This window comes from Octopus bimaculoides, chromosome 5 (genome assembly GCF_046866305.1).
Source record: "Octopus bimaculoides isolate indiv1 chromosome 5, ASM4686630v1, whole genome shotgun sequence".
Taxonomy (NCBI): domain Eukaryota; kingdom Metazoa; phylum Mollusca; class Cephalopoda; order Octopoda; family Octopodidae; genus Octopus; species Octopus bimaculoides.
Genome location: NC_142932.1, coordinates 20,582,694 through 20,600,575, shown reverse-complemented (window position 1 = coordinate 20,600,575; position 17,882 = coordinate 20,582,694). Strand labels below are relative to the sequence as shown.

Genomic DNA, 17,882 nt, shown 5'->3' with positions numbered 1-17,882 from the left:
CACTCTCCTTTCGTTTGTCATTCTGACGTATTGATGTTTTTCAAAATCTTTCTCCCCATAAACACATTTAATGGTCTATTGCTGCGATTAAGCAAAAGATTCGGACTGTCCGTATTTTAAACTGTGGTATTTGGGGGGGGGGGAGGAATTCGAAATACTAAAAGAGAATTTTTTTTAATAGTTGTATGAATTCCCAAGTGTAGAACTCAAATCCGCAAAAAACTGTTCAAAATTCCCAAAAATGAAAACGCTATGAGAGGTTATATGAGGTGCTTAAACTAGTTTTCTGCCGAGAGCTACTCCAGCAGATCATGAGAAGCTATAGAGAATATTTTATAGCTGTCCCATACATGTTGAAATTTGCCCGTTCTTGTGAGGATTTTCCCTTTATCTTGATAGCAAAACAATGAAGGGAAACTTACTTAAAACAAAATGTATTAGAATCCATGTCTTTCAAATCTATATCTCTCCACCCATCCAACCACCCACCCACCCACACACACACACTCTCATCATGGCTTTGGAGCAGCAGCAACCACTAAAATGGTATATTTTTCTTTTCCTTTTTTCGTAATTTTCTGTCATTTTATCGTAATCTATCCCCTTCTTCCCTCCTCCATTGTACTTTCCACAATGAAGATAAAAATGAACACTGCAAGTGAAAGTGTGAGGAAAAGAATTGAATTTTGACACGTGTATTTTAAAGCGACATTTTCAGTCATTTATTAAAAATTTCTCTGTTAACACATTAAATCCAATTACATCCAATTGATGTGATTTGAGATATTAATTTTCTATATTTCCTTAACTGTAATTCTTGTGTATGAGGCGCACACAGAATTTCAAGTGCTCAGTCCCTCCATGGATTAAATTCAGTCTTGGCTACGTAAACTACTATTTAACGTACTCTTCTAAACCTTTGAAAAGTCGTGGGACTGAATGACCTGTCTGGCGACCATGTACGTAATTTACCGAAAAGTTTGCGTGCTTTATCTCGTAATTTTTTCGCTGCCTTTTTTATGATATTACGACGCGAATTTCGTTCCGGTGAATATCGATATCGATATGATGGGTCTGTATCTCTCTGTGAGGCCTGTTGTTTTGGTGACCAAATTGAGTTATATTCTTCCAGTGCATCGTATAACGGTGTAAATTCCTGACTCCGCCTGGATCTAAATTTCTCTATATCGGTTTTAGATCGCCCTGGTACATATCGTGAACTATGTGGTTGTTCAGTGGCGGGATAGCGCCAACGTTTTGGTGGCCGTTGTAAAAAATAAGCTTCCAATTCATCTCGTGTTGGTCTAGGTTGCTCTGAATATGAACGGTCTTCCTCGGATTCAAATGGCTCTACATTCCTGTAATAGTCTGATACATATCGTGGAGGTCGTCTGTCAACATTCAGTATAGATTTGTATCTACGTGGGGGTTTACGTGGGGGTTTACGTTTGGGTTTAAGCCTATGGTGATATTCTGATATATATTGTGGTGTATGTGGTTCTGCAGTGGCGTGAGAACCCTGTTGTTTTTGTGCCCGTCGTAAAAAAGAAGCTTCCAGTTCATCTAGTACTGGTCTATATAGCTCTGATAATGAACGGTCTTCCTCAGATTCAAATCGCGGTACATATCGTGAACTCCGTGGTCGTGCAGTGGGAGGAGAGCGCCGTTGTTTTTGTGCCCCTTGTAAGAAATAATCGTCCAGTTCACTTTGTAATGTACTATTTTGCACTGAACGTGAACGGTCTTGATAGTCTGGTACATATCGTGAACTCTGTGGTCGTGCAGTGGGGGGAAAGAGCCGTTGTTTTGGTGCCCGTTGTAAGAAATAATCGTCCAGTTCACTTTGTAATGTACTATTTTGCACTGAACGTGAACGGTCTTGATAGTCTGGTACATATCGTGAACTCTGTGGTCGTGCAGTGGGGGGGGAGCGCCGTTGTTTTGGTGTCCGTTGTAAGAAATAGTCTTCCAGTTCATCTAGTGATGGTCTAGATTGCTGTGAACGTGAACGGCCTTGCTCGGATATATGTGGCTCTACATTCATGTGATAGTCTGATGCATATCTTGAAGGGGGTTGTGTAGTGAAGTGACGGTGCCGTTGTTTTCGTACTCCTCGTGATCTAGCAAGTTCCAGTGAATCTCGTAAATTATCATATCGCTGTAAACGTGATTGGTCTTGCTTGGATATATGTGGCTCTACATTCATGTGATAGTCTGATACATATCGTGGAGGTCGCACCTCAACTCTCAGTGCAGCTCCGTGTGTGCGTCGTGGTGTAACCTTGTGGTGATATTCTGATACATATCGTGAATTATCGTGAACTTGATCGGATTTTGGGTCTGCTGAATTATTATTATTCTCTAAATACGAAACACTCCGACACCTGAGGGGCGCTGAAACATAGCTTTCAGAAATTCTTCTAGGAGGATAAATTGTTTTTCTTTCAGATCTGTTATATGACATGTCTACCACCGAAATTCTGTATTCACTTGACGATATACGGTGAGGATATGGTTTTGGTATACTGAGGTGTTGTTCGTGTGTTGTGAAATTTTGGCATTCCTCAAATGGTCTTCTAGTTGACGAAATTCCATCATTATTTTCTGGTTGTTCCTTCCTTGAATGTTTAGGAATACAGAACGAGCATGTTAAATTTGTCTTACTATTTTGAATCATTTCCGTGGCTGTATTAATGCGATGTGGGTTTATTCTTGATATCGAAGATATTTTTCCTCCTTTGATTATGCAGCTTTTGTTCGCTGCAATATTTTCTTGGTCTTCCTTTGGTAAAGAGTTACCTAATTCTGCGCTTCTCTTGCTCAATTTAACTGGATGGTTGTCAGGGCAGACATCCTTTTCTCCATTCGGTGTCTTACATTCCAATTTGTTGTTTACATACACGTTCTTATCGTCTGCTACTTCACATACACATCTCTTAGTTTTCTCGTTGTTTGAACAGTGATGTTTTGCTGTTTCATCAACATCGTTTAACTGGTCATTGTTTTGACCTTCCTTAACATCTATTTGAATCATTTCCATCACATCACCAATATGATTCCCAGTATTATTTTCACGATCGTCGTCTTGAGAATCAATATGTCCTGTATTTTCTTCTGTAAAATCCTCGCATTCATTCAGTCCTGTAGATTTGTGTAATCCCCCATTTAGAACATCTGGATATTGTGAATGGTCAGCCATTTTCACAGTTTCGGAACAGAGGTTCTCATAACACTTCGAAAAAACATCATTCTCTGTGGTAGTCATTCTGGTCACCTCAAATTGACGCTCAATGAAGAGAAATGAAACTAAATGATTTAATCATGATTTACTTTTAACTATGACGTCATCTGTGATTGTGACTGTCATTTTGGCATCGTGTAGTCGTCGTAGTAGACGTAGCAGCAGCAGCAAGAGCAGCAGCAGCAGCAGCAGCAGCAGCAGTAGTAGCAGTAGTAGTAGTAGTAGTAGTAGTAGTAGTAGTAGTAGTAGTAACATCGTTAATCAAACCCTAATTCTTTCTACCTCTCAGGCTCAAAAGAATCACTGATGGCGACAGCAGCAACAACGGCTGTCACCAATCAAATTTCAAATGTTAATATGAATATTATTTTAAATATAAATAATATATAACAGCTGATAATGGCAACAATAAACGCAGAGTAGCATACCATACTAGAAACTCCCCATCCTTGAGTCACTCCTGAAGCAAGCACTGGTAATAAAAGTCTGAAGGAAGAATAAAATTCGTAGTGCTAAAACTTTGCTTAACTATAGAAAGGATAAGAAAAGCAAATGAAAGATATCTAAAAACTTGAGCCTTTTCCTTACTTCTAAACTGTCTGCTATCCCATGAAAATAAATGTGAAGTTTCAAACAAAAGTTCAAGTTAATGTTGGGAAGAAAAACCTCACGCTTCATGTAAAATTGCAAGTGTTGAGGCACCAGTTATATATTAGTAAGTCATTAAATTGAGCTGCGTCAACGATTAGACTCACCATGAAAAGAATGTGGACAAAACATAAGCTTGTGCTACGATAAACACATGGTTATCAGTAAAGAAGTTGACTTGTCGAAAGAGTAACTTTTAGGGAAAGAAATGGTAGATATACTTGCTACATTGATGGGAGAGACGAAACTGCTAGTAAGTCGACATTCATCATGGTATAAGAAGCATCTTTAAAAAGCATCTATAAGAAGCATCTTTAAAAATCTAAGAAAATGAAAATGTCATTAAATCATAAAGATTCGCAGATAACAAGAATATGTTTGATAGAAGCAAACCAACTGGATAACCTACACAACATTAGCGTCTCTGACGGAATTGAAAATTCTTAGACACCCAAATAGCCAAGGAATTTTTCGAAATTCTTAAAAGTATAATAAAACGTGGCATCTTCCTGTGAGTTTGACATTAAATTAGTAGACCAAGATGACAATAAAAAATTTCACAATGGAATTTGTGCCATACTTTTGTGTAGCAGTGGAAAGATTTTGTGAATAACATGATCTTGAGCATAAAACCGTTGATGTCTAATAACGGTCCAGGCCACTGCTAGATTCTCTTCACCATTCAGACCTATATTCTTGTCGAGATAGTTTACTCATTAGCAAACATCACTTTCTTTTTCCAACATATAAATCAGTGAGTAGTTTCTAATATCGACGCCTATTACTCTCGAAAAACTTATCAAAGAAACAAATGACGAAGGACAAGTTGAAAAAATGACTATATCTAAAAAGAGCACAGGTAATATCTAAAAACAAACTGGAATGAGTGACAAAGAACTGTATTAATAGAGTTTGGAAGAAACCGTGTCTAGAATCATCAAATTACTTCTTGGAACGTTAAGAAGAAATAGTACCAGCATTTATCAATGGTATCGTGAGTTGGCGAATGAAGGAAGAATGTAAAATGTCAATGCAGACATCAACGGGAATTAGCACAGTGTCATGGTAAGAGTTTAAATCTTTTAGCCATTACTTGTTTCAATGCTCAGACGGCGACAGTGCTAGAACATGACTTTCAAAGGTTTCGCATGAACAAATTGATACCAGTACTTAATTTTAAGTTCCTTAGTTATTTTATTGATGACTTATTGCTGAGCCGCTAAGTTACAGGGATGTAAACAAACCAACACCGGTTAAGTGATGATAAGGGATAAACACAAGCATAAAGATATCTATCTATATATATATATATATATATATATATATATATATATATATTCTTTTATTCTTTTATTTGTTACAGTCATTTGACTGTGGTCATGCGGGAGCACCGCTGTTAGTCGAACAAATCGACCCCAGGACTTATTCTTTGTTAGCCGAGTACTTTTCCTAACGGTTTCTTTTGAAGAACAGCTTATTTACGGGGACGTAAACACAACATCAGTTGCCAAGCGATGGCGGAGGGACAAACGCACACACACACACACACACACACACACACACACACACACACACACACACACACACAAACACACACACACACACAAACACACACACAAACACATACACACACGCATACACACAGATATACGTACATATATATATATATATATATATATATATATATAAAGTGTAGTATATTGCCACCTAAGTGTGGCTGACCCCTAGGGGTGGATGTTACTGTTGCTTTTAGCCCCAGGAGGACATCTCCTCCAGCTGGCTTATCGACACACGACTGTGTCCTGTTTGCCAAGGGAGTTATCCCTCTCACCACGGCCAGCAGCACGAACGTATCCGGATTTCAGGGTTATTTCCCTTCGTCGGCGTTCGACAGCCGATGACCTTGGCGTGAGACACAGTCGTGTGTCGATAAGCCAGCTGGAGGAGATGTCCTCCTGGGGCTAAAAGCAACAGTAACATCCACCCCTAGGGGTCAGCCACACTTAGGTGGCAATATACTACACTTTATCGTGCAGTTACTGTTAATACTTCATTTAGAGAATTAACATTGCTTGTTTTCACCTTTTCAATATCAGTGAAGAATGCCACTGGAAAAGAAGATATAAGATTTGCCAGGTTTTTCTCTCTCGCCAAGGTCATCGGCTGTCGAACGCCGACGAAGGGAAATAACCCTGAAATCCGGATACGTTCGTGCTGCTGGCCGTGGTGAGAGGGATAACTCCCTTGGCAAACAGGACACAGTCGTGTGTCGATAAGCCAGCTGGAGGAGATGTCCTCCTGGGGCTAAAAGCAACAGTAACATCCACCCCTAGGGGTCAGCCACACTTAGGTGGCAATATACTACACTTTATCGTGCAGTTACTGTTAATACTTCATTTAGAGAATTAACATTGCTTATATATATATATATATATATATATATATATATATATATATATATATATATATACGACAGGCTTCTTTCAGTTTTCTCTACCAAATCCACTCACAGATCTTTGGTCGGCTGCAGGCTATAGCAGAAGACACTTGCCCAAGTTACCACGCAGTGGGACTCAGCTCGGAGTCATGAGGTTGGTAAGCAAGCTACTTACTACACAGACACACAGACACTTGCACACACACACACATATGTTTTATTAAAAAGCAGCAAAAATATCGGACAGTTTTGTTTAGAATGGAGCAGGATAAAGGTATATGCAGAAATACAATTACTTTGATAGAAATACATTTGAAAACTATTTTGTTTTATTGGTCCTTTTAACTAACGGTCTTTTCAGTAACCGCTTGCATGAAATTACAATTTGCAGTTGAAAATCATATTATTATAAAAATCGAAGAAAACCTAAAATCAAAATAGCTTATAAAGAAGGAAACATGCCTGAATACCAAAGGTAAATAAATAACTGTAAAAATAATAATAAATTAATAAATTAATAGATATATAAAATTTTTCATGCTAGATAATGGGTGGATATACTTAATAGTTTTGCTAGGCTTATGATAGGGGTAGAATAAGCAATTATCCAAATTTAATGTTACATCCAATATGTTAACACATTTACAGACATTTTCAAATATGATATCCAATTTGTATAATATAAAAAATATACATGTATAGACTCACACTCGTACCTCAACTTCTCCTCCTCCCACCCTAAACACACCAAGCTTTCCATCCCCTATTCCCAACTCCTCCTTCTACGCAGGCTCTGTAGTGAATAGCATGACTTTGAGACTGTCTCAACTTATGGCTCGCCACTTCATCCTACGTGGATATCCCCTCACCACTATCCACACCGCCCTTGCCGGAGCACGTTCCGTGGACCGTACTTCTGCTCTCTCCCTCCCGTACCCGCCCCGCCGTCTCCTGCCTCTCATTTCCCTTCACCTACCACCCCACCAACCTACCTCTCCAACGCACCATTCTCCTAGCTTTCCGGTGACTCCAGTCCAACACCTCCAGTCACACATCTCCCCTAGCTAACCCCTCCCCTACTTCAAACGAGCCCACGACCTACGAGACTTCTTGGTCCACAGCTTCTTCCCCAACACAACCTCCCAACCCGGCGTGTTCCCCTGCTCCCGCCCACGCTGCTGCACTTGCTCTTACCTCTCCAACACCATCACCCACCTCAACGGCACCCATCATCGACCCTATCACATCAACGACTCCTTCAACTGCACTTCTACCAATATCATCTACTGCATCTCCTGCTATCTCTGCCTTTCTCTATACATCGGGCAAACGGGACGCCGCTTGGCTGACCGGTTCACGGAACACCTCCGAGACATCCGACTCGTCAATGACACCCTGGTCTCACGCCATTTCCGCTCTACCGGTCACTGTTTGCAAAACCTGTCCGTGTTCGGATTGTCCTTGCACAGGGGCCATTCGGACTCCCGTTTGCGCCGTGAACAGGGATTAATCTTCTCTCTTCACGCCTTTGCGCCACATGGGCTCAACTCTCATCCCTTCTTCGTCTAACCCCCTCCACTTGCCTCTCTCCCTCTCACACCTACTTCCTCCCACCCACCTCTCCTCGCTTGCTTCGAATCCTACTTCTCTTCACTCATACTCTCCTCTCTTCTCTCTTCTCTTCACTCCAACCCACCTTCTCCTTTCCCCCTTCATCCCCACCGCTCCCTCGTAAGCCCACCCTACCCCAACACATTCCAACCGCCACCTCTATCCTTCCTATCCCACCCCACCCCTTCCCTTATACCCACTCCCACATACCTCACCTCTACACCCACCTTCAGCCTAACCCACAACACATCCTTGCTTTCCCCTCTCTCGCCTCCCCGACTTCCCAAAACCATCACACCATACCACAAACCACTACACCATACCACACAACACATCACATCACAACACACCACCACGCACACACCATCACTGATCAATTCCCAGCCCCACATTTTCACACCTACACATACACACATGCGCACGTCAAGATCACCAGCCATCTTCCACACGCACATACGATCTCTCTTATACACACGCACGCGCACCTTCGTTTTGGGATCACCACTACTTTATTATCTCCCCTTCTTCCTAGCTCTCCTGTGTGACACTTCTGTCCAGAATTCACCGTGATAGATTGCTAGCCACTACACATTCTTTTTTTCTCTCCTTGTTTCTTTCTATGTTCCTTTGTGTGGAAGAGCATAGGCTCGAAACTTTAAAGCCTTTTTCACTTCCCGAGCGTTATACTAATACAGCTGTTTGTCATCTACACGACTTGTCTTCGCCTTTTGTTTATTTTTTTTTCTTTTGTGAATTTTCCCTATATAATTTGCATATATATATATATATATATATATATATATATATATATATATATATATATATATATATATATATATATATTCGTACATATATATTTTTTATATTATACAAATTAGATATATTTGAAAATTCTCTAAATGTGTTAACATATTAGATGTAACATTAAATTTGGATAATGGCTTATCCCCCCCCCCTATTATAAACCTAGCAAAACTATTATGTATATCCACCCCTTTTCAAATCATACCCAAAGTGTCATTAAGGAGATGATCAAAGGTGCACCGATAAGAATATCTAATTTACCCGCAAATGAAAATATCTTTGACGAGTGTGCACCCCTTTATGATACAGCTCTAAAAGATAGTGGTTTTAATACGAAAATATTCTGTATTGAGACCACAATATTTAAAAACAAATTAGGCAAACAGTTTCCAAATATTGCGAATTCTAACATCGACAAGCATCCTATGAACAACCCCACCGAATATAGAAGCCAACGACACTTTAGAAGACACTTATAGATTCTTCAAGAATAACAGTAACCATACGGGGCAGAATAGCAACAATTCAGGGAGGAAACGGGAAGTTGTATGGTTCACACCCCCACCTTCTCCCTCCGGGTAAGAAACCTCCCCTAAGTTATTTTTTAGCATTATCGATAGGAACTTCCCACCAGGTCGTAAATACCATTCTATATTTAATAGATCCAGTCTTAAATTATCCTATTCTACCACACTCAATCTTGGATCTATCATCGCAGCCGATAATAGATTTAAACTTAGAAATAACAAAACCAATAGAGATAACTTAGCTGACCCTAACACGAAGAACAATAAGAAGAACATGGATATTAAAAATAGTAAGACTAAACCCGGAAATAAAATAAAAACATGTAATTGTCGTAATGGGGAACTTTGTCCCCTTAAAGCTTCTGTTTAAGGAGAAATACTGTATATAAAGTTGAAGTCTCAACCTTAAATGAACATAAAAAGATTTACATAGGTAATACTATAGGGCGTATATAAACACTTTCACTAACCACAAAACAAATAATTCAACCGCACTAGCAACCTACATCAATAAATAAAAAAATGAACAATAAACAATTCAGTCTGAATTAGTCTATAATAAGGAGATCCACACCATGTAATACACACACGAAGAATTGCGGTTTATGCATGAAGGAGGTGATCCACATAATCCGAGTCAAAAAAAAAGTTTACTTAATAAGATATCTGACGTTATAATTACCTGTAGACACATATATATACATATATATGTGTGTGTGTATGTACAAATTATAGGGTAGCAAAAAAATTTTAGAAATTTTATTTACCACCAGTGGTCTAGCGAGAGTAAAAAAAACAGTCAATAGACTATGTATTATTCATTTAAAATGCAGAGATGCCTATAATAGGACATCTACTCGCTCGAAATAGCAGCAAAAGACTACATACCACAAAAATTAGGGATAATTTCGAAAGGAATATTTTTCATTTCCTTTCGAAATTATCCCTAATTTTTGTGGTATGTAGTCTTCTGCTGCTATTTCTAGCGAGTAGATGTCCTATTATAGGCATCTCTGCATATGTGTGTATGTATGTATGTATGTATGTATATATATATGTATGTATGTATGTATGTATGCATGCATGTATGCATATATTCTGCATATTCATGGGTTTGTATGTTTGTGTGTGTGTGTGCTTCTTTTGTGTTTGTATGTATGTGTGTGTGTATTTGCATGTGAAAGTCTGGTTCCTTGCTTGTGTTTGAGTGCGTCTATGTGTATGAGTTTGTGTGATTATCTACGTGCACCAATTATGTATGGATGTGTGTCTCCATATGTATCTTTGTGTGTATGCGTATGTTTCTATGGTCATGTGTTTCTGTCTGCTTGTGTGTGTGTGTGTGTGTGTGTATGTGTTTGTATGTGTGTATGTGTGCGTATATATATGTGTGTGTGTGTATGTGTGTGTGTGTGTATGTGTGTGTGTGTATGTGTGTGTGTGTATGTGTGTGTGCTTATCTGTACGTATTACCTATGTACCTACCTACCTGCCTATGTATCTATCTTTCTACCTACATGTCTATTTACCTACCCATCTATTTACCAACTTAAATGCGTTTTTGAAAACGTACCTACGTATGTATACTCTGGGGGTATTCGGGTATCTCTGCCTTCCACATCTATTTTCTATTTAGTACGGGGAACGTTTCATTTAGGAGGACGTACTCTTGTATTTGACGAAGTGATGGATCCTTCGGGTGCTTGGATAATAATGTAGATGTCAATTCTTCCTAGTGGACCTCCATGTTGATTTTTGACAAGCGTTCGTTTATTCTCTTTGCTATACTCCTGGAGATCTCTCTAATGTTTGCCGTTTTCTGTCCTTACAATCGCTTTCTATACACCTTCTGCTGTTGCCTACTTTTCTAGTTTTACAGTTAATGCCAGTTCTCACTAGTGCATGTAGTTTAGAAGGGGTACGTCCTACGTAACTGTGATCTGGTGGAGCTCCCTGGCTTCTCAAGGGGCTTCCTAAATCAACGGGCCAATTTCCTGTGATGTGTGGCCTCTACAAACATCACTCCTTGATATTTGTCAGCTATATAGCCTGTGTTCACTCTATTTGCTTTGGCACAAACCCACTGTATATTATTTCAGTCTTTACCACTTGTATCTGGGGCGGGAACCACTGGCTTCATTACATATGATGTTATCTAATTTCCTTCTGGCTCCTCTCAATGCACAAATTTTATTTTTTGTGTCATGTCCAGAGAATTGCATGCGGGGCATGAAGTTCTGTACATGTTTTCCTCTCTCTTAGGGTTCGCATAGGGGGAAATATTGTATATTATCTTAAGTCTGCTATCAGTATACCAATTTTCATATTGTGTGACAACGCTGAGTTCTTGTGAACAACATATTTAGAAGCTATGGGAGTCAAGTTAAAGAGGTGGCGGAGTTACACTCTGTTGTTTACAGTCACTAACCAAAGTTCAGTATCAAGGACTTGGAGTTTATTGTTGGGGTGCCTAATGGGGTAATGATTCGCAATCAAGGTGCAGAAATGGCACACACACACACACACACACAACACACACAACACGCACACACGACCGAACATATACCTCCACACACACAACACACGCAACACACACACAACACACACATACATGCACATACATACATACATACATTTACACACGTACATGCACGCACAGACACATACACGTACACACATATATGAACGCACATATACCTCCGCTCATACAAAACATACAACAGACACAAAATACACACACAACACACACCTACATGCACACACATACACGTACATATACACACGAACATACACGCGCACACAACACACACCTACATGCACACACACATACACACACAGACATTCATTTACTGCCCCCCCCCCACACACACACACGCTATCATACACAGACGCGCGCACACACCCACACATACACACAAGGACCAACCATTTTCCGCATTCTCCTGTCCCAGAAAGTACTTTTGCTTTGCCCATCTACCTCAGGTCATTCCAAAATGTGACAACACATGGATTGTTAGCGATTTTTTGCTCCTTCCTTTTCTTTTGGACTTTCCTGTGTCCTCTGTTTCCGAAGAAGAACTTTGCACGAAACGTAAAACAACCACTCTTCCTTTCCTTCTCTCAGCGTCTTATTAATACTTTTCATGTTCCACGTCCTCGCGTTGTTGTCTTTTTCTTATTGTCTTTTCTATCGGTTTTTTTTGTTGTTTTATTCATTATATATATATATATATATATATATATATATATATATATATATATATATATACTCTTTTACTCGTTTCAGTCATTTAACTGTGGCCATGCTGGAGCACCGCCTTTTTTAGTCGAGCTAATCGACCCCAGGACTTATTCTCTGTAAGCCTAGTACTTATTCTATCGGTCTCTTTAGCCGAACCGCTAAGTTACGGGGATGAAAACACACCAGCATCGGTTGTCAAGCGATGTTGGGGGGACAAACACAGACACACAAACATATACACACACATACATATATATATATATATATATATATATATATATATATATATATACATATATATGACGGGCTTCTTTCAGTTTCCGTCTACCAAATCCACTCACATGGCTTTGGTCGGCCCGAGGCTATAGTAGAAGACACTTGCCCAAGGTGCCACTTAGTGGGACTGAACCCGGAACCATGTGGTTGGTAAGCAAGCTACTTACCACACACACACACACATATATATACATATATATATATATATATATATATATATATATATATATATGGGAGCGAAGACATGTTACCATGAAGTAGAGAAATTTGGAAAGACAACACGAAACCGGTTATTTCTCCAAATACAATGTTTATATACCAAAAAAAATTTATAACATTTTTCTGACATATTTTAAATATATACTTTAACCATGTAACACAAGCCTTCTGTAGTTTTTTCACTCTTGTTTATCTTTTATTTATATATATATATATATATATATATATATATATATATATTCTTTTATTCTTTTCTTTTACTTGTTTCAGTCATTTGACTGCAGCCATGCTGGAGCACCGCCTTTAATCGAGCAAATCAACCCCATGACTTATTCTTTGTAAGCTTAGTACTTATTCTATCGGTCTCTTATTGCCGAACCGCTACGTTACGGGGATGTAAACACGCCAGCATTGGCTGTCAAGCGATGGTGTGAGGACAAACATACACACACAAAGAAAGAAGCCCGTCGTATATATGAACTCACTAGCCGATAAATTCGTAAGTGCCTTCCCCACGTTGGTTTTTGGTGTCGCATGGCCAAAATTACCGTGGGTTTTTTAGAAACACTTTCAAATTTATTAGAATATTGGGCTGAAGAACGGAATAGAGTAACTTCATACTCTTAACCGTGAAACGTCGTATCCAATTAACTAAAGGCAGGTTTGTTTTTGCTTTTCTCTTCTGTTTTCTGTTCTGTGTGTGCCATAAATATCGCCATCCGTTAGAGAAAAAATTTGTAGTTTGGAATCAGTAGTTCTTTGACTGCTATTTCTAAATTTTCAGTATGTTGGAGAAGCAACTCAAGCTAATCCCTCTATATTTATGATTATATATGTATATATATATATATATATATATATATATATATATATATATATATATATATATATATATATATATATATATATATAAAACAAAGAATATGTATGCATGTATACCTACATATATATACATACTTACATCTGCATGTGTATATAGATGCATATTAGGGTACAGGACGTTAGAAAAATGAACTACAGGCAACGGAACGAACACATAGGAAAACAGATACCCACTTGGAATTAATTCTTCGTCGGCTGCGTCCATTCTAACTAGACGTTTCGAAGATAAGGCAGAACGTACTCTAAAATAGTCTCTTCCTGAGTAGTGGATCAACCCACTAAACAGAGGATTCCAAGGTGGCAAACACAAACCAAGACACGAAAAAAATGGACAGTGAAAACAACATTAAAAAGCCGTAGGACCAGACGCGAATCTGGTATTGAACGCTAGTGATAGGACGAAGCTGGACAGAGAAAAGACAGTTCGTCTCGCCTTCATAGTGGCAGGAGTGAAAAGAGAGAGTTGACCACAGGTCACGCATGAGCAGAGAGGATGGTAGAAGGAGGAAGTGGAACAAGGAGGAAGAGAGAGATGTGTATAGCAGTGAAGTAGAAGCCAGGACAACAGAAGGAAGCAGAGCGAGATGGGGAGATGGGTAAGAAGAAAGATAGATAGGTAGATAGATAGAAAAAAATAGATAGATTGATAGATAGATAGATAGATAGATAGATAGATAGATAGATAGATAGATAGATAGATAGATAGATAGATATGTTTCTTTATTAGCCACACAGGGCTCAACATAGAGGGGACAAAATACAAATGTAGAGTTTTTCTTTTCGATTGGGACGAAAATAAAGTAAAAAAATAAAATGGGGATAACGATGAAAAGGCATCGAGAAAACGTTTGGGGTACGTAAAAAAAAAGAAAAAAAAATTACAAAAATTCCCCAATAAATGGGGAGGTTTTCCGTGGAAAGAAAAACCTACGGAAAAGACCACGGTAACCTCGGTCCTTAGTGTCACAATTTGTTAAATAAAATTTCTTTTATTTATGCAAGAAACGTAAGTAACTCTCTGTTTACAAAATTTTAAACGTTTTATAGAATCATGGTCAAGGTGGCTTCGTCATTTATACGTGCCATTCTTGCTACATGTATCCATCTTTTTTCGAAACATTTGCTAGACAACACTTGCCTCTCTACTCTCACCTTCCTTTTCAAGTGATACTTGAAAAAGTTGATGAGAGACTGACCAGAGAGGAAAGTGTTTGTCTCTAATCCTTTCAGACGCGTCCACCAGATGCATTCTTTCGCCATAGCCACAAGTACAATAAATGCAGCTCTGCCTTCCCGTTTAAAAGAAGGAGACGTGACGATATTGACGATAGACTCGGTTGATAAACCGACTCGTCCCACACGTGACAGCAGTCGTTCGACATAAGCCCACAGCTCCGAAATGGTTGGACACTGCACGAGTGCGTGCAGAACGGTTTCGTCGCTCTGACCGCATCTCGGGCAGGTCGGCCCCGCATTTCGCGAGCCGTGTCTATAGAGCTTATCCCGAACGGGTAGCGCTTCTCGGTAGCACTGCCAGGCCAGGGATCTCTGGAAGTTGTTCATAGGTCCCGGCCCGAAAGTCGTCCTGAACAGGCGGGTCAGGTATTCCTCGTCGACGCCCAGGTTCGCCCCGAGATCGTCGTCGTACCTGCCCTCCATTAATCCCCTATAGAATGACTTCGTTGTGATGCAGCCGCTCAAGGTCGACCCGGGACGGCAAAGTTGTTGCAGAGCAACGCGACGCTCACGGTGCCATTCGCCATTCCTCGGCCTCTTTTTGATCCACGACTGCAGCTCGGTCATGGAGACGAGCTGCGGGAAAGCGCGTCGCACAAACGGCGACCACACCTGCTCACCGTCGTCTACGTAGAGCCTGAGATGTCGCAGTCTCAGCGCATGTCTGCGCATCATCGACCACGGCATGCCCAGCCCTCCTTTCAGCGGGTGTTGGCAACAAACGGATCGCCTCACCATCGGAACACTTCCTTTCCACAAAAAGCAGAAGAGCATGCGCTCCATTTCGGTGATGGCGCGATCGGGACAAGGCACGACGGTCAGGCGGTATTCGATGACGGACGTGATGTACGCGTTCACCACCTCCGCCCGACCTTTTAGGGACAGCTTCCTCTCGGCCCATTGCCGGCAGAGAGTGGCCACCCTACTCGTTATCTCGTCCCAGTTCTTCTCCGTTTGCAGGTCCGGACCGAACCAGACGCCGAGCAACTTGACCGGACCGTCCGTCCAGCGTCCCACTACTGAGGCGCTGCCGGACGGTATGGGCTTGCTTCTCCAGGTGCCGAGCAGCAAACCCACCGACTTATCCCGGTTGATTTTCGCTCCCGTCACCGCTTCGAAGTCTTTCAGCGTCTCACCGACAAGCTCGATGTGTTCGTGGCTAGACGCTATGGTGGTGACGTCGTCCGCGTATGCCGACACGTTCGTCCCGCACCCCAGTTCTCGCGGGATGCCCCTCAGCGTCGCCAGCTTCCGCAGTAGTGGCTCGAGAGTCAATACGTACAGGAGCGAACGAACGTGCAATGTCGAAGGGTCCCGATAGACGTCCATTGACGCGAACAACCGAACGGATGCCTGTGTACAAGGCAGCCATCCAGCCGCGGAAAACGGGACCGAAGCCGGCCGCTTCGAGGACGGCCTCCAAGTATCGATGGTCTACCCTATCGAAAGCTTTGGATTGATCCAAATTGATCAGGGCCCCACCCATGCCAGGTTCCTTAACTACCCTCTCTATGATGTAGCGCATCAGATGGAGGTTGTCATGGATGCTCCGGCCCGGCACGGCGCACGTCTGCTCCGTGCCGACCAGTTTCTCGATGACGAGCGCCAACCGCTTGGCTAACACCTTGGCCAAAATTTTCAAGTCTGCAACACCTTCATTCCTCAGAGCACGCATCCTTGCCCTGACAGCACACCCTTCGTGTTTAGCATTGAGGTGTTGGTCGAGGGCCAACCTCGCCGCTAAAACGTCGGATGCGATGCCACTTCGCAATGCCCCTTCTAACTTTATCACTAGCTCCCCCTCTACTCTGTTCCTCTCTACAGCTAGTGCCCTGCTATACCTTATTGCTTCCGCCCTTACTGCTCTCTTGAGGGCAAACCACCAATTGTTGTTGACGATGGCTCCCGTCAAAGCCCTCTTTACTAACGTGCTAATCCGGTCTCTGAAAACCTGTCTCGACGGGAAAGACGCGTTTAGTTTCCAGTAACCGGGGCCCTGCCTATGTGCTTTATCTAAGTCTAGCGTACACGTCACAAGTTTGTGATCCGTGTAGCTGACTATGTAGAATTGTGGACATCCTAAACTATCTCTATCTCTTGTCCTACACACTATCCTATCTAGATACGATCTCGACGACCCAATGCGGTTGCTCCAAGTCCACGTTGGCACATTTGGGTGGTCGAGTCGGTGCCTGTCAGACAACTGGAAGCGTCTGAGCAGGTCTCTGAGGCCTTTGCACCCCCTTCTAGTTTTGTCACTCCCCACGTAGTCTAGATGCGTGTCCAAGGTAGCATTCCAATCCCCCACTAAAAGTAAGGGACGAGACGTTCCCAGGAATACTTCTAGACGTCGAAAGAAGTCCGACCGACCTGTTAAAGGAGGCACATAAACTGCCAGCAGCCGAAAAGCGCCTCCATCGCTGCCGTCCACATCTAGGACAACCAATCTACCCTCCGGGTCCGTAAATATCGTCTTTACTTGGAGATCCAGACTCTTGCGAAAAAGAACCGCCGTGCCACTACCGCCCATCCTCGGCAGACAGGGAGAAAATTAAATGTTAAACTGTCCGCCAAACATGGACTTTAGGGCCCGCGGTTCATAGAGTCTGGTCTCACTAATGGCTATGATATCCAAATTGTGTGACTTGATGTCATTTAAGAGGTACCCTTGTTTCCAAGGGGACCCCAAGCCACGCACATTCACACAACCAATCTTCACCATGATTCTATTTATACGTGTGCTTTAAAGCACAAAAGGAA

The 17,882-nt window shown here is 41.3% G+C and overlaps 1 protein-coding gene across 1 annotated transcript in view; it reads left to right on the top strand.

The window, feature by feature from the left end:
- Positions 1 to 4,752: 4,752 nt before the first annotated feature.
- Positions 4,753 to 17,882, top strand: part of LOC149135440 (uncharacterized) — a 20,778-nt gene continuing 7,648 nt past the window's right edge. The window contains exon 1 of the mRNA XM_089352051.1: positions 4,753 to 4,954. Within this exon, the coding sequence (XP_089208177.1) occupies positions 4,896 to 4,954 (59 nt within the window). The 5' untranslated portion in view covers positions 4,753 to 4,895. The remainder of the gene's footprint in view (positions 4,955 to 17,882) is intronic.